The sequence below is a fragment of the Meriones unguiculatus genome, chromosome 6, assembly GCF_030254825.1.
Source record: "Meriones unguiculatus strain TT.TT164.6M chromosome 6, Bangor_MerUng_6.1, whole genome shotgun sequence".
Classification (NCBI taxonomy): Eukaryota; Metazoa; Chordata; class Mammalia; order Rodentia; family Muridae; genus Meriones; species Meriones unguiculatus.
The window spans coordinates 128173552-128190864 of record NC_083354.1 but is presented as its reverse complement, the minus strand read 5'-3'; the positions used below and the strand labels follow the sequence as shown (position 1 = coordinate 128190864).

The 17313-nt window shown below is 43.5% G+C and overlaps 1 protein-coding gene across 2 annotated transcripts in view; it reads right to left on the bottom strand.

Moving 5' to 3' along the window:
• Pip4p2 (phosphatidylinositol-4,5-bisphosphate 4-phosphatase 2) overlaps positions 1 to 7666 on the bottom strand; it is a 52284-nt gene extending 44618 nt beyond the window's left edge. For both annotated transcript variants that reach the window (XM_021652367.2, XM_060386020.1), the window contains exon 1: positions 7372 to 7666. In XM_021652367.2, coding sequence (XP_021508042.1) covers positions 7372 to 7477 — 106 coding nt within the window. In that variant the 5' untranslated portion in view covers positions 7478 to 7666. The remainder of the gene's footprint in view (positions 1 to 7371) is intronic.
• Between the last annotated feature and the right edge of the window lie 9647 nt (positions 7667 to 17313).

Sequence of the window (17313 nt, the reverse complement as noted above, 5' to 3'; positions counted from 1 at the left end):
TCATCTGAAGAAAGGACTGCATTTAATTTTTCCTTGGGATTTAAATCTCTTCCCATTTTGCATAAGACATCACAATATTGCTTTTCCTACTAAGGGAAAATATGGACTTACAATTTACAAGATACCAGGACTACAAATCACGAGGAGCTCTTTTCAAGCTATTCTCTAGATTTTTCTCATCAATATAATAATGTACTAATTAATAGTACTCGGCATGATTTGGATCTCTGATCTTGATGGCAGAGTATTATACACAAGGCTTTACTATTCTATTATCATAATGTGTTTGCTTATGGGATAGTCATGCATTAAATGACAAGCAGACTTATTTATAACGTCTTAGATCATAACAAATCGGGATACCCTGCATTTAAAAAAAGAATTAAAGGGTGGGGAGCCTGGGCAGTGGTGGCGCGTGCCCTTAACCCCAGCACTTGGGAGGCAGAAGCAGGAAGATCCCCGAGTTTGAGACCAACCTGGCCTACAGAGTAAGTTCCCGAACAGTCAGGGGTACACCGAGAAATATTGTCTCAAAAAACCAAAATAAATTAAATAAAAATAAGTGTGAAAAAAAATGGGGAAAATGATGGGACACAGTCCGAGGGGAATTCTGAGTGCTTGTGCGATAACTCCAAGAAACAAGACAAGAGTCTTGTGACCTTAGATTCTTCAAAAGCACAGAATTGCTCTTAGAATGTGCTTTTGTGCGTCTCCCTTTTAGGTATAGCAGATAGGAGTGCGTTTAATGCCTGATGCTCTGAATGCAGTTGAATATTGCAAGAGATTTCAGTATGCCTCGTTTTAGGTTCTGCACACTGTCAAATAGAGCTAAAACTCTCAAGTAATTGATTTGTTTTTTTCATGTGACACTTCTTTATGGATACATGCACCATGGATGGATGGTGAATGCCCTAGCACACTCACAGGACTCTGAGGAATTCTGAATCAATGTTCATGTGTTTAGTTCTGACCAATAGACAAATAGCACACTTTCAAGTCAGGCCTCTTATTTCTAGGCTCATAGATCCTATAGGTGAATTCATCGCATCTCTTTTTAAATATCTGGAAGCAAAGGAAATGCCTCACATCTTAAGCTAAGTTTGAGATCTGCCATCTCCAAAACTCAGTCTTCTTCTGGTGTCCTCTGTTTTAGTGCAGGCAAGGATATCTTTGACATTACTCTCTGACTCCCATGGGCCATCCATCTACAAGTTCAGTTCAGTCTACTCTTTGCTTTGGCCTCTTTGCTTTGGCATTGCTGGGAATTATGCCCATGGCCCTTTGTCTTCTAGTCAAATACTCTCCACTGGGCTTTTGATCTCCATCTTCTTTTCACCGTTGCCAAATTTTTTTTAAAGATAATTTTGAGACAGAATCTTCTTAAATTGACTTGGATAGTCCCAAAGTCGCAATTTTCCTGAGTAGCTGAGATTATAGGTGTGTGCCACAATGCTTGGCTTTAGTCTCCCTCACAAACTTCATCTGTTGGCTTTCCATTCCTAATATAACCTGAGTCCAAGCAACCAGCCTAATTAATGAAATTTGCCTGAATTTTTACTTTAGTTCAGTAAGACAGCTATTCTTAGAGAGTGATTTAAAATAGGATCCGACACACTAGATTTTTATTTGAACGAAATTTCCCTCACATGGCCTATCATGCCCCGGAACCAGCTCATATTCATCGTACTCATATTCATCCTGATGGTCTCTGTTTTAGTACAGGCAAAGTAACCAGAGTTGCATAAGCAGAATTCTTGGAGATCTTCGCCAACACTTTCTCACTCCCGTGAGCCGTCCGTTAACAAGTTCCACACAGAACAAATCACTCAACATTACAGTATCTTACAGTATCTTAAACAACAATTTAAGATTAGTGCCTGCAATTCTGTGAGCTGTTCAGCATCAGTTGGGTTGCTGTTCTTTACAGTCTCTGATATAGTAAAGTTTGCCTTGGATTGGTGTCATTTGATGACACATCTGTGCTGTGTGTCCAAGACGTTTCCGTGTCTAAGGGGAGGTCAGACATCTTTCTTCTACGTGGCCTTTCTGTGTGGTTGGTTTTGGCTCTCTCTAAGCACGGCTGTCTCCAGACATCCCATTTCTTCCTTGACAAGCTGCTTTGTCCAAAGTGCATTTCAGCCACGTCCAGAGCAGAAGCTACAACCTCTTCTTATTTAGTGTCTAAACTCGCACATCTTCCACCTCATTCTGGAGGTCAAAACCAAGTCGCGGGGTCAGCTCTCTCTAGAGGGCTTGAATGTCTGAAAACAAGTTAGTGTGGAGAGAGAGAGAGAGTCTGTGGAGACTGTCATCCACACCTACCTTCCTCATTTCATTTTATCACATGTGCCCTACATCCATTTCCACTTTAGCAACACTGATCTTCCCCTTGCCCCTTGCACTTAACATTCTGCTAATGGTGTTTTGTTTAGTTGGTTGGTTAGTTTTTGGTTTTTGGTTTTCCATACTACTTTCTTTTCCTACAATGTCCAGCTGGTACCCTTCTCATTGGATAACTCCTATTCCACCTTCAGATCCCAATCAAGGTTCCAGAAAGCCTTTCCAGTCTCCCTTAGCCAGGTTAAATCTCAGTGTATGTGGTCAGGGCACCAGACATGTTTCAAATATAATCCTGTCCTTTTTGCATTTTGTGTTTCAGTGAGTAACCATGCAGTTTATCCTTCATCACATAAGAGAAAAGGAAACTAGTCTGTTTCCTTTCCTACCACAGGCCTTGGCTGATATGCCAGAGTTAGTAGATGAATAAAATGAAGGAAATCTAGAAGAACTGTCTCTCTGTATGCAACAAAGTAGTTTCTCCCTTCCTGAATTGTACTTAAGTATATAAGCACATTCCCACTGTCAATACTGTATACAAGTAAACAACCTAGAATTCAAAGCATATTTTCAGACAGATTTTACAAAGTGAGCTCTTAGTTCTTGCCAACTTGACACAAAATGCAGTTGCCTGGGCAGAGGAAACTTCAGCTGAAAAACTGTCCGTCCCCCCCCCCGGGCTGTGGGCCTGTGGGCGTGTCTGTGGGACATTTCCCTAGTTAATGCCTGATATAAGATGTATGAACCCACTGCAGGCACCTTTAGGCAGATGGTTCTGGGCTGCAGAAGGAAGCAGGCTTGACAAGCCATGAAAAATAAGCCAGTCAGCAGCACTCCTCCATGGCCTCTGCTTCAGATCCTGCCTGCAGATTCTTACCTTGAACACCTGGTCTGTCTTCTCTCTGTAATGGACTCCAACGTAGTGTTATCACATCAACAGAGAAGCAAACTAGAATGCAACTGTAAAAGTTCTATCATCCTGTCGTCTATTGTCTAACATATTCGTAGATCTGTAAGGGAACCAATTAATCGATCCAAACTATTCAAGTTTGTGCCATTTTCCCTTTCCTTTCAAATGAAACTAAAAGCTGGGGTTTTTTTGTTTTTTTTTTTTTTTAATTTCTATGCCTAAACAAAAGCTGACCGATATTGCTGAGCATTGTCGTCAGGAGAGAAGTCCCACTCTGTAGCTCTCCAGTACTGACAGCAGAGTTCATGAGCATTCTACCCAGAAACTAAGGTGGATAGTTTGAAGAACTACATGTGATTCTTCTTGGGCAAAACCTAATGTCCAACGCTGAATGCCCTCCCCTATATAATTAATAGCCTACCTAGAAATAAGCACACTATAGCTTTCCACCCAAAATGTACTCTTTCTTCTTAGAAGGTAGGAATAACATTTTTATTTGTTTATTTGTTTTGAGTGACAGGGTTTCTCTGTGTAGCCTTGGCTGTCCTGGACTCACTTTGTAGACCAGGCTGGCCTCCAACTCACAGCAATCCGCCTGCCTCTGCCTCCCAGAATGCTGGGATTAAAGGAGTGTGCCACCATGCCCGGCTAAGGAACAACAATTTATGTTTCTTAGAAAGTGATGCAAACAGAAGGCTCAGTGGTTAAGAGCACACACTGCTCTTGGAGAAGACCCAAGATCATCACCAACAATGGGTGGCTAACAATCAACTCCACTCCAGTCTCCAGGGCATCCAACACTGTCTTCTCAAATCCTCAACCACCTCCACACACACGGTGCACATACATGCACTCAGGCACACACATGTACACATGAAATTAAAAAGTAAGAGCTGGGCATGGCGACACATGCCTTTAATCCAGCATTCTGGAGACAGAGGCAGATGAGTCTTCTTGAGTTTGAGGCCCACCTGGTCTACAAAGTGAGTCCAGTTTCGGAAAACTAAAATAAACAAATGAATGCATAAATGAGTAAGTCTTTTAAAAGGAGGATGACACAAAGCAATGAATTTGAAAATATTGTTGTTAAGCCTCCTCTCCCTTCTCCCCCCTCTCCCTCCCCTCCCCCTCTTCTGCCAGGCGGAGGTGTTGCATGCCTTTAGTCTTAGCAGAGACAAAGGCAGGCAAATTTCTGTGAGTTTGAGGCCAGCCCGATCTACAGAGCAAATTCCAGAACAGCCATGGTTACACAGATAAACCCTGTTCTAAAAAACACACAAACAAAAAAATCTGACCTGATTCTTCCTTTTAACCTACTAACCATCTGAGGGATTAGGATGGAAGACCGTAGAGCTGGCAAAGTGTTTGCTTTGAAGGCGTGAGGACTTGAATGTGGAGCCCCAGCACCCACACAGAAAGCTGGGTGTGGTGGTGCGTGCCTGGAACCCCAGCCAAGTGCAGTCAGAGGCAGGAAACTCCAGGTTCCATAGCTCTTTCTCAAAAACGGAAGTGGACAGGGAAAGAGACACGTGATATGGACTTGTGGCACTTGTGTACACAAATACATATAACACATACATACATAGAATCTGAATAATTATAAGTGGTATCATAAACTAAAATTAATCATCAAAATGTATATTTAATTTCTAGTCTTTAGATTCCAACTAAGAATTTTACTGTTTTCAGCTACTAACAGAATCTGGTGATAAGAGAAGTCTTAACAATCTGAAGTGCCAGGGCTGAAGAGATGGCTCAGAGATTAAGAGCACTGGCTGTTCTTCTAGAGGTCCTGAGTTCAATTCCTAGCAACCACATGGTGGCTCACAACCTCTATAATAAGATCTGGAGCCTCTTCTGGCACGCAGATATACATGTGGACAGAACATTGTATACATAATGAATAAACATATATTTTTTAAAAAGATATTTAACAAAAACAAAAAGCAAAAACTGAAGTGCCAGACATTGATGTATCAAGCCCTTTATCCCAGCATAGGCAGGGAGATCTCTGTGAGTTCAAGGCCAGGCTAGTCTACAGAGTGAGTTCCAGGAGAGCCAAGGCTACACAGAAAAACCCTGTCTCGAAAAAAAACAAACAAACTGAAAAAAAAATCAAAAGAAAAAATATGAACTGAGTTTATTCTTCTCTCTACTACATGAGCTCTGTGGAGACAGTTTTGATCAGTCTTAGGCAGTCCAGTATGTGGCACACCCTGGTGCCCCATAAACTTCCTGAATGAATGAAGAATGAATGAATGAATGAATGCTGGTGTTCAAAATTCAGATCTTGTGCATTACTCAAATAATTACATTATTAATCAAGAAACAATACTGTCAAGGTGCAAATAAAATGACTTTATTTCTCATTTATGTTTCTTGCTTTATAGGTATTGTCCCGTATAATATCAGTATTTCAAATATCTCACTCATTTCTATCAGTACCAAAAAAAATTATTCTACTATAAGATCAAATGAGTGTTTTGATTGAACATGCCCTCAAAAGTAGATGTTAAACATTCTTTAGAGTGAAATTACTTCTTTTCAGTGGTTGATTTGGAAGGCCACTTCCTTTGTAGTTTGGGGAAATTGATCAAATTAAGGAAATCTATAGAAAACAGTGAGATCTATGCAGGTCCGTGTGTGTGAGTGTCAATCCTGTGTTTGTTGTAACCTCAAACTGACTAGAAGTAGGAAAAGGCAGCTCCATGACAGAGCATGAAAATATGTTCTCCGTCAGTTATTTTTGTCCAAACTTAGTCCCTTAATAAACTGTCAAATATTTTGTCTCAAATTACTAAATTAAGAAAATTGAAACATTAAAGAACCAAGGAATAAACATGAGATGGTACAATATTAACACTGAATGGCCCACCTAAGGAAGATCCCCAAACTTGGTGTCCCATGAATTCTGTCCAACAAGTATAACTTGTAGGTTTTCCGTGGGCGAGTTTTCCTGGCCCCTTTCCTCTCAAGCCGTCAATCACACAGAATTACTCCCAGCTAACCATAGTTTTCCTTTGTCCTTCTGTTTATAGGTGGATTGAGACCCAGAGAGCTGATTTTCAAGTTATAAAATGTTAGATAGAAATAATGTTAAATGCCAGACAACTTCATTTTGTTTCCCCCATCTCAGAAATGAACTTAGAAGTTGTGTTACAAGACATGTGACCTGCTAATATTTCAAAAGCATTAACTTTTGCTCGGATTTTTAAACTTCATTCACATTCAGCAAAAGGAGCAAGATGAAGTAAGCTATGTTCGCACGTGCCATATTTAATGATCCCTGCAAGGCTTGCCTTCCAGACTACCGTAGTGATCACCCAAAAGACTTTGAACAAAGACAGACAGGTCTTGAATAAACCGAATCCTTTGGTAAACAGACTTCTTTTTCTTCCTCACACCGTTTACCCAAATTCCTTTTTATTCTACACCGAAAACAAAAATAAAAATTATATACAGTTATAAACTTGGGTAACTTTTTACAAGTTAATTTCAACCTCACCCAGATTGAATGAATGAATGAATGAATGAATGAATGAATGAATGAATGAACCCACGTTCCTTCTATCCGAAGGTTCTTCATTCACTACTGAAGCTATGGCACACGCTCCTCGCGGGCAGGAATAACGCCCGCAGCGCAGGAATTGCAGACACACTAGGAATACTGACTAACTCCGTTCCTTCTGGCCAGGCACTTCCCTGCTCGCCCTGGGCTCCGGGGGTGAGTGTGGGAGACTGTTTCTGGCTGAAGTCCCCTCAAGGACAGCTGCTAAGGTGAACAGTGCCCGGGTTTTCCGGCAACCACAAGCCTGGAGAACGATCGAGGGAGAGATCTGCAGTACCACCCAGCTGCTCTTAGGGGCTCCTCTGAAAACAGCAACGCGGCGCTCGGGAATTCATGGCAGATCCTGAGCCCGGTTCGAGCGCACCGTCCACACCGCTAGCGGCTGCAGCGGCGCGGCTCTCGGGCAGGCAGGAGCCGCCTGGGAAGGCGACCGTCAGCATCCTTTCACCCCAGCCCGAGGGAGAGGCTCTCCTCCGCCTCCGCGCTCGGGCTCCCGGGCGCTCACGCTTCCCGACATCTCCGTGAGAAGAAGCAGAAAGGTCCACGCCGGCCTTACCTCTCGGGCTGCTCTCCTGCAAGTACGGCGGGGCCGTGGGAGTGACGTTCCCCGAATGGGATGCTGACAGCAGCGGCGAGCGTTCGTCCACCCCGTCAGCAGCCATGACTGCAGCAGCGGCGGGGCGGGCCGCAGCGTGAGCCGGGCTGCGGCTTCGGGAGGTGGTGGCCGCCGCCGCGCTGCCGCTACGGCCTCCGGGAGGGCCCAGGCTGTGTCACAAGGCAGGCGGCGGGGGAGGGGAGGGTGCGGGACCGAGAGGCGGGGGGAAGGGAAGCACGCCCGGAGGCATGCTGGGGGAGGGGAGGGGAAAGAAAGAGCCCCGGAGGAGGAGGAGGAGGAGGAGGAGGAGGAGGAGGAAGGGAAGAAGTGGTGGAGGGGAACTCAGGCAGTCTGGGAAAAGGGGGAACGGATAGGACCGATTAGGAAACGGGGGGAGGGGAAGAGATCAAGTAAGCAAGAGGAGGGGCAAATGGAAGGAGAGGGTGAGGGATCTTTTAAACTAAGAGAAACGAGGATAAAGAGCAGCTTTGAAAGGCACTAAAAGAAAAGGCCTGTTCTTGATTACCGGAGAGTTAGAGCAATCAAGCTCAGCTCCTCCTGGAAGAAGGAGGAGGGTTTGACTTTGCTGGTAAACTTTGCAGTTGGGTAGAGAAAGCTTATTTATTTCTTGAGTTAGCAATTTCTTCTTAGAGGTTTAGTCTTTGTTTGGTGCGTGTGCTTTGGGGTTTCCTCTTTTCCTTGATGATTCTTTTTTTTTTTTTTCTTTTTTGGCAATATGGGTGCTGACTTTTGATTTTGGCACTTTAAGCATAAATGCTGACTTTTATAACTTTCATTTTACAAAACAGACTGTCATAGTTTTTACAATAATGAGGCTTTTATATAATGTAAGACAATTAAATATTTTTTTTCCCACAAAAGATTAAAAAAAACGTTATTGGCCTAAGGCAGTGCCTCGCTGGCCTTGCTTAGGACACAAAATCCTGTTTTCAGCACGCACAACCACCTGTATGTAACTCCAGCCCACAGAATCCAATACCCTGTCTGGCCTACCGCGCACGTGCGCGCGCACACACACTCACACACACAAAGTTTTAAAATTTTGTTTAGATATTCTTTTCTTGGTTTTGAAGGTTTGCCATTTGATTCCAGCATGGAAGGCAAGCCAAAATGTAGGACACATCAAAATAAAAATGCAGCAGGAATAAAAGTGATAGCCTATGATAACAATTTTCTGCTACGATTCTTCTGAGTCACTTGGGAAGAGTTAATTGCTCGCTTATCTGGTGTCCACCAGTATCTAGGGTGTAGTTTCCATGCTTAAGGTGGCCGAAAGGCAGGACAGTGAACTAGCTGCGTAGGAGGCTGGTAGTTGTGTTCTTACATTTCGATGGGTGTACACAGCAGACATGAGACATTTGAAATTACTCAGATCGCATTCCGAATTCTCAAGTTCCTCTCCGAAGACATACTCTTTCTTCTTTAAATCTATTCAGTACCAGCTGGAAACCCTAAGGGAAGATGAACAATGTTTTCTTTCATGCAGCATCGTTGGAGAGTCCCAGAACAAGATGGTGTAGTCCCTATGAGCATGGGATGTAAAGACTCACGATGTAGCTCTCCCTGAAAAAGAAAGATAGGAAGAAAAGAAGGAAGGGAGAAAGGGAGGGAGGAAGGAAGGAAGGAAGGAAGGAAGGAAGGAAGGAAGGAAGGAAGAAAAGAAGGAAGGAAGGGAAAAAAGCTTATCCCTTGCAATATGAGTGGCAGTGCCTCACAGTTATAGACTGAAGATTACTGAGTTGAAGCAAATTACAAAACTAATCAACAGAACCCTGCTTTTACCCTGGATTGTCCTACAAAGGCTCATATGTACAGTAACAGTATGGGAGGTGCTGTTAAGAGTTAGAAGGTAGAGCCAGTGGGTCATCAAAGGTGTACACCCTTGGGAGAAATTGCATTGCAAAGTGTTAACCCATCTGTCTTTAGACTTTATTTCTTGTGTGATGATAGACAGGTTGATTGTCTCATAGCCATCGAAGCTCTCATCAGAGGACAACTAATATTTTGGATTTGAATTGCCAGAGTAAGTTAAATAAGCCTTTAGTCTGTTAGTTACTTGCCTCACATATTTGGTTGTAGTGGTGCAAAGATGACCAATAAATTCCATGTCCTGTCATGCCACCCACAAACAATATTTTAATACTTCGTTTACATTGCATTATCTTCCTACTCTCCATCCCCAAGTGACAGATGCCGTCAGAAGACATGTACCCTTTTGGGGAGGGTCCTCTTTAAAGTTTTAATTACATCTTTTTCCTTTCCTCCTTCAAGCCCCTGTCACATTCTCCCTCACTTCCTCTCTTATATTCTCTCCAGTGCCCCCCTTAGTGTGACTTAAATATTTTAATATGTCTGTTTATTTTGTGTGAGTGCTCATGAGTGTGAACAGATGCCGTGGTGTGCATGTGGGAGGCAGAAGACAGCTTGTGGCAATCAGTTCTCTTCCACCTTGTGGGGCCTGGAGATTAAACTTGGGTTGTCATGCTTGGGGGACTTCTAGGACTCATGACCCCCTTTTTATTGTTGCTATTATTATTATTATCGCTACTACTATTATTATCATTCCATATATATGCACAAATCTGTAAATACAACCATCTAAGTCTGTTTATTGTTGTTTGTATGTACATAATTTCAGGGCCAATCAATTGGTATTATATAACCAGTTAGTGGCTCATCCCTGGGGAAGATGAATTCTCCCTCTCAGCATTGACTTTATCCAGGAATGGAAGCCTTTGAGATCTCCCCCCTTCCGTATTAGTATGTCTATTAGCGTTGTCACTATTTGGATCTTGTTTAGGCATATATTTTGAATCTTGTTTAGGCATATATTTTGTTGAAGAATTATGGGTGCAGCTCCCCTGTCAATTCTAAAAGATATAATCTCGTTGGTCCTCTGGGTCTTACAGTTCCCCACTTCCTCTTCTTCTGAGATGTTCCCTGAGCCTGGGGTACAGGAGTTGAGTTGTAGTTGTATGCCTCAGGGTTAGGCACTCCACCATTAGTTTTCTGTATTCTGACCATTTGTTGCTTTCTGTGATTGCCTCTGTCTGCTGCAAGGAGAAGTGTCTTCAATGAGGGATGAGAGCTACATCCATCTATGGGTAAAAGATTAGTATTTAGAATGAAGTTTACAATTATACTGGTCTAATAAAGTAGAGATGGAATGGTCTCCACTGAGATCCATGAACTCATTAGCCCTGGGTAGTCAGGTAGGTTTCCAGTACCAGGCATGATTTTTCTCTTGTTGAGTGGGCCGTAAGTCCAGTCATATTTCCATTGCTTACCAGCAAGATGTGAGCACAACAACTGTACCTTCTGGAATATCTTAGCCTGCTGGTCATTGTCGTGGTTCATAGTGTCTGCTCTGGGTAGGACTGCTCATTGTTTTCCCTCTGCTTTGACAGTTTGCTTAGCACCTCTTGGTACTATGAAAGCTAGTCCTTGGGGAGGAAGAAGCCGTGTGTCTTTTATTCACAACATATCTTTAATATCTAGCATAAGTAACAACATTAACCAGCATGTGGTATTTGCCAAATAAATAAGAAAATTATCAAATAAACAATTACTGTATAGTCCCAAAATCTCGATATATGTTTCAGCATGGAAAGGTCTAGAGCAGAGCTGGTGATCTAGCTTAACTGGTAGAGTGCTTGCTTGCCATGCACCAGGCCCCGGGCTCCATACAAAGTACCACATAAACCAGCTGTGGTGGTGTGACGCTGTAAGCTCAACACCAAGGAGATAAAGACAGCAGGAACAGAAAGAAGTTCAGGGCCAGCCTTGACTACGGGATGAGGTCCTGTCTCAGGGTGAGGGTGGGCCTTTTCCTGTGTTGCACAGGCTGGCCTAGACCTCTTAGGATCAAGCAATCATTCCATATCCTGCCTCAGCCTTTGAAGTATCTGAGACTACAAGTGTGTATCACTGTGCCTAGCTTATTTCATGACTTAAAAAATATTCTGAGGCTGGAGAGACGCCTCAGAGGTTAAGATCTCTGTCTGCTCTTCCAGACATCCTGAGTTCAATTCCCAGCAACCATATGGTGGCTCACAACCATCTATACTGGGATCTGATGCCCTCTTCTGGCATGCATGTGACCTACAGATAGAGCATTCAATATATGTAAAATAAATAAATAAATCATTTTTTTAAAAGTCATTAAAAATATCTGTATCAGCATGGACATATGTACATGCAGGCAAGCGCCCACAGAGACCAGAAGCATTGGGTTTCCTGGAGCTGGAGTTATCAGCACGTGGAATGGAATTTGGATCCTTTACAATAGAACTGGGCTCTTAAACGTTGAGCCATCTTTACAAGACCTTCATAACTTTTTAATGAAGGTGATAGCATTGCCATTCAACTTACCAATATTTTTTTATTAATACAATGTATCTACAACTATAGTTGTACCTAGAGAGTTATAAGTTGTACCTAGAGAGTTATAAGTTATAAGTATCATTTCATTCTGGTTTCAAGGTAACACCATGGTTTTGGGGTACTCAATAAAGGTTAAATAACACCAATTCACAGTATTTAATTTTTAAGACATGTATCATCTTTAGTCACAAGAAAAGCTAATACATCTGTCAGAAGAAATGTTCTTGTCCTTATGAGTAACTGCCATAATTATTTGCTACATAACAAACCACATTAAGAGCTGGTTGCCTCAAACAACATGACTTGTTCATGATTTTCTGTAGGTTGACTGGGTGACTATCTGGTCAGATTTGCCTGAGCTTAGCTAGCTGACAAGTTTGCTTATAACTGGTTTCTGCTGGAACATATGAGGCTGTTGGGCATCTCCTCAAAATCTTCCTCCCAGACTTTCTCATGTGTCTGCTCGTATCAAAGCTATACTCCAAGAGAAAGCCAAAGTCAAAATACAGAGTTTCAAACAATGTTGTAAAGGAATTTTAACTCAGAACATGGCTGTTCTGGCAAGAGACCACCTCCGAAGACCTTCCAGGTCTGCGTGATCCAGCTAGAATACAAACACACCTTCAATCCAGGAGACAGAGGAAAGCAGATCCGAGTTCAAAGCCAGCCAGTATAGAGCAAGTTTCCGGTAAAGAAAAGCTTAGATCCAGGTGTGGTGTTACACGCCTTTAATCCCAAACAATGAAGGTCGAGTTAGTTTGTAGAAGGAAGCACCGGTGTTTGATGTCTAATTGAGTGGCAGGAAAAGTGACAAATCTGAGAAACCCAACTCACAAAAAGAGAGGAAAGGGAAACTGCTTAAGGGGCAATGCTGGGAGAGAGAGGAGGCAGTTTTAGCAGGACAGATAATACAGAGACAGGTTGAAGAGAGGAGAGTTTTACAGAGAGGGGTTAAATGAGAGAACAAGCTAGTCACAGTTGAAGGCAGAATGAGTCAGAGCTTGAGATGGAGCCAGGAGATTAGAAAAGATTGATGGAATTAGTTTGAGGCCAAGCAGAGCAATTCATAGCCTGAGAGAAAAGCCAGATTGAACAAGCTAGTTGGGAGAAGAGTTAGAACCAGAACAGCTGAGGTGAACCAGCCAGCTATGAGCTCGGAAAGAACAAGAAAGGGTGAGTTAATCAAGCAGTAAGTCAGAGGCTGAAGTTGTTCTAGGCCTAGGTTAGATCGTATGGCAACTAGAAGCTTCCAGGACTAGGCCTAGGTTAGCAGACAGAGGCAGTAGGCCTCCAAGACAATTGCTTCAGGAGAATAAAAGTTTCATTTACACAGTGTCACTTCTATAACGTGTTTCCACCACCAGTTGCTTTCTCAGCCTGAGGGGTTCAGGCTGACAGGCCACAGCCGGAGAATATTGCCATGTACTCCCCTCTCCCCTCCCCCAAGAAGTACCAGGGTAAAGCTGAGCCAATCAACACATGCCTCTACAAAAGTGACCGTATATAGCTAAGAACTCCAAAGACTGTGCTTGAAAATAACTGGCCACCTAGGCTGGCCAATCAGCGCAAAGCACATGAGGCTTCCCCTTCGTCCCCAATCAGAATAGGGTAGCTCATCACCCCAGTCCTCTCTAGAAGCCTGTGTGCCTCTGTGTCCGGTCGCCATTTTGTATGAATGCTCAACCCCTGTGTGGTGGCTGTTCCTGCAGAATAAACTCTGCCTTTACATACTGTTTGAGTCTGGGGTCTTCTCTCAGCGATTCTCAGGCCCTTACAAGCCTACCTTTGGCTCACAGTTGGAAAACTAACGGGCTCCTTTCACCTTTAAAGTTACACGGCCAGTGGAGGAGTGGGCAAGGTTTCTTGGTGCAAGGACCAGCAATCACATCGAAAGGAGCATGGAACATAAGGAGACATGATTCTTAGAAGCCGTTGTACAGTTACACAATAGTTTTGCCCACTTTTTTCAATGCTTTATGTCCCCATTCAGGAAGAAGCAATTATATTCCAACTTATGAAATTCTGTTGTGCCCATATTACATTTTGAAAGTCCTTACAGAAACTAATAAGGAAATTTAACTAGTCTCTATTGTGAAATATAGAAGTAGAAGCAGTGCAGTTTTTAAGAGGTTATACAAGAATCCAGTTAAGAACTAAGGAGTTAAAACAGATGCAGAGACCCACAGCCAAACATTAGACAGGGAATCTTATGGAAGAGAAGGAAGGACTGAAAGAGCCAGAGAGATCAAGGACACCATAAGAAAACCTACCAAATCAACTAACCTGGACCGGTAGGGGCTCACAGAGACAGAACCACCAACCAGAGAGCATCCATGGGATGGTTCTAGCCCCGCCCCCATATAACAAATGTACAGGTTGGTCCTCATGTGGGACCTCTAACAGCAGGAGGAAGGGCTGCCTCTGACTCTGTTGCCTGCCTTTGGATCTTTTTCCACTAACTGGCCAGCCTTGTCTAGCCTCAAAAGAAGAAGATGTGCCCAGTCCAACCTGATATGCCAGGGCAGGTTGATATCTGTGGGAGGTCTCTCCCTCTCTGAGAAGAAAGGGAGTGGGGCACAGGGGGAGGGGAGGGGAGAAGGAGGGAATGGGTGGAGAGGAGGGAGGAAACTTCCTACTAGGCTGTCAAATAAATAAATAAGTTAGTTAATGAAGAAAACAAAATAAAATTTAGAGGGGGAAAAAGAATTAAGGGGTTAATGCCATCTTCAGATTGGATTTGCTATAGAAGCTAGTCTAGCTCTGTCGATTGTATGTGAGCTATGTGATGCTTGGTGCAATTTCTTGGGTCTCTGTAAGTACCAACCAGCAAGGTAATCCTCACCAGATGCCGGCCCTCAACTTAGTACTTTCCAACCTCAGAAACATGATCCAGAATAAACTTTTTTTTGTTGTTTGTTTTAACTTTTGTTTATTTGTTACCAAATTTTCAGTCTTAGATATTCTGTTATGGCAACATAAAATAAATTAAGAAAATTACCCAAGCCAACTTTGTGTATTTTCTCACCTAAGTCAGATCCAGGTTCATAGAAGGCTCTTTGATATGATTCCACATGTTCGGGCCCTTGGGTAGAGCAGAATTATCAAACGTATTGGGGAATATGTTTCTGTTCCCTTTCATAGACCAGCACAGGCTTCTCCTTCCTTAGGACACCATTCTGCTTCTGCTGCTATTCCATTTCTGTCTATTGCTCCCCATAATGCTTGGCCTTCCACAGAATCTGTTCTGTTCTGTAAGATATGGCTTCTGTTGACAGCTGAGCAACTTTTTCAGCCTGCCATCTGCCAAAAGTGATTTGGAATTGTTATGTTGTGCGGCCTGAACTTAGGAATCTTTTGGGGTCCTGACAATAGTTCTGTGTTACTACCTGCATCCTATGGTCATCACCTGGGCCAGGGACTTCAGATACAACCTGTCTGCGACTTCTACCATCTCTCTCTCTCTCTCTCTCTCTCTCTCTCTCTCTCTCTCTCTCTGCCTTGATTTCTCCCCTTTCCTGGGCACCTTTCTCATCTCTCTCTGCTTTGCTCTTTTCTCTTGCACTCTCTCTGCCTCGGTTTCTCTCCTGGGGGACCCCCAATATCTCTCTCTCTCCACCTCCATCCAATAAATGTCTTTCATATGAGATCTGTTGTATTTGGCATTTTTATATAAATCCTAACAGGAATCACAAAGGCCTCTTTTCATTTAGTACAGTCTCTTTAAATCCATATTTATATAATTTCCTGCTGAATGTAAAATATCCTCCACACACGCTTGTGTGTGAACCCAGCTGGTGGTGCTTTTTTGGATGTTGTGGAATATTTAGGAGGTAGCACCTTATTGGAGGAAGTGGATCCCTGGGGGTGGAACTTGATGTTTTCAAAACTGTTCCTACTTCCTGCTCACCTTCTTGTTGGAAGCAAGAAGCTCCTTGCACCCACAGATCACCAGGGAAACCAGGAATGTTAAGTATGCCAGCTTGCCCTTTCAAAGGAAAGGACGAATAACCTGTTTTTCCGTACAGAAGGCTGGGAATTGGAGGTGATTAACAGCCTAGTGATCTGCCTTATCTGTAGAGCCAGTCCAAAGCAGGCTCCCACAAACAGAAACAGAGGTGGCTAGTAGCCTGAGTGACCCTTACATTATCTGGATAGCCAGGGCTTCCCCCAAGCTCCCACAGCAGGACTAGAGGTGGCTAATAGCTCACATGACCTTTATGCTATCAGTTTAACAAAGACCAGGCCCAAGCCTTTCCTCCATCCTTAAGCTAATACATGTAGCCTATCTCTAGAACCCATCTTCTTGGAAGAAATGACAGGTATTTTCAACTAGGTTTCAATGTCTCCTTGTGCACCAGGGACTGTATTATTGTTGGGCTCACTAAGCAGGCACTTCTACAGGCAGCCCCAAGAGACCTGACAGACCAGTTATCAGGCATTTGTGAAGACACCCAGACCACCTGCTGACCACCTGGAACTACCTGCGCATGCCCTGGGTCACCCTATAAGAGAACTGGAGCCCTTCCCCTTCTCTCTTTCTTACTCTTCCTTTCTCTCTCCCTCTCTCTGCAACCCCCTTCCCCTAATAAACCTCCCACGTGGAACCGATCTCGTGGTGTGATTTGTGAACCCACGTGTAACCTCCACATTGGTGCATTGGTCCTAACAATTATACCAGGGAAAATTCTTGTCCCCAAAGTGTACTGTGTTTAAATATTCTGGAAACAAACCGACTGGCATTAGACTTCAAAAGTTTGATTCACCCCTGTTAGGACCAACGCACCAATGTGGAGGTTATATGCGGGTTCACAAATCACACCACGAGATCGGTTCCATGTGGGAGGTTTATTAGGGGAAGGGGGTTGCAGAGAGAGGGAGGGGGAGGGCTCCAGTTCTCTTATAGGGTGACCCAGGGCATGTGCAGGTAGTTCCAGGTGGTCAGCAGGTGGTCTGGGTGTCTTCACAAATGCCTGATAACTGGTCTGTCAGGTCCCTTGGGGCTGCCTGTAGAAGTGCCTGCTTAGTGATCCCAACAACCCCAGCAATGTCAGGCTGAACCAAGTTTCCCTTCTTGCCTCTTCTCAGATCATTTTGCTTTTGGTCATGACACCTTCAGGAACCCCCACACCCTCCACTTCCTGACTTCAATGCAACATGACTATAAGGCTCCTATACCTGCTACCTCTGTCCTAATATACTGTATCCCCTTGAACTATAAGCCAAAGTAACCCCACCCTCCCCTTAAGCTGCTTCTTGTTAGGCATTTTTGTCACACACCTTAGTACAGGAAAATGTTATTAAGAGTGGGATCATTTAAAAAAAAAAACTAATCAAGAGGGAGGATTTTGGCTAAAATGCTCAATCCCCATCCAGAAAGGCAAAGAAGATGGACATCAGAAGAAGGAGAAAACAGGGAACAAGTCAGGAGCCTGCGTCTGAAAGGCTCTACCCTGCAGGGTATCAAAGCAGATGCTGAGAAGACTTATGGCCAACCTTTGG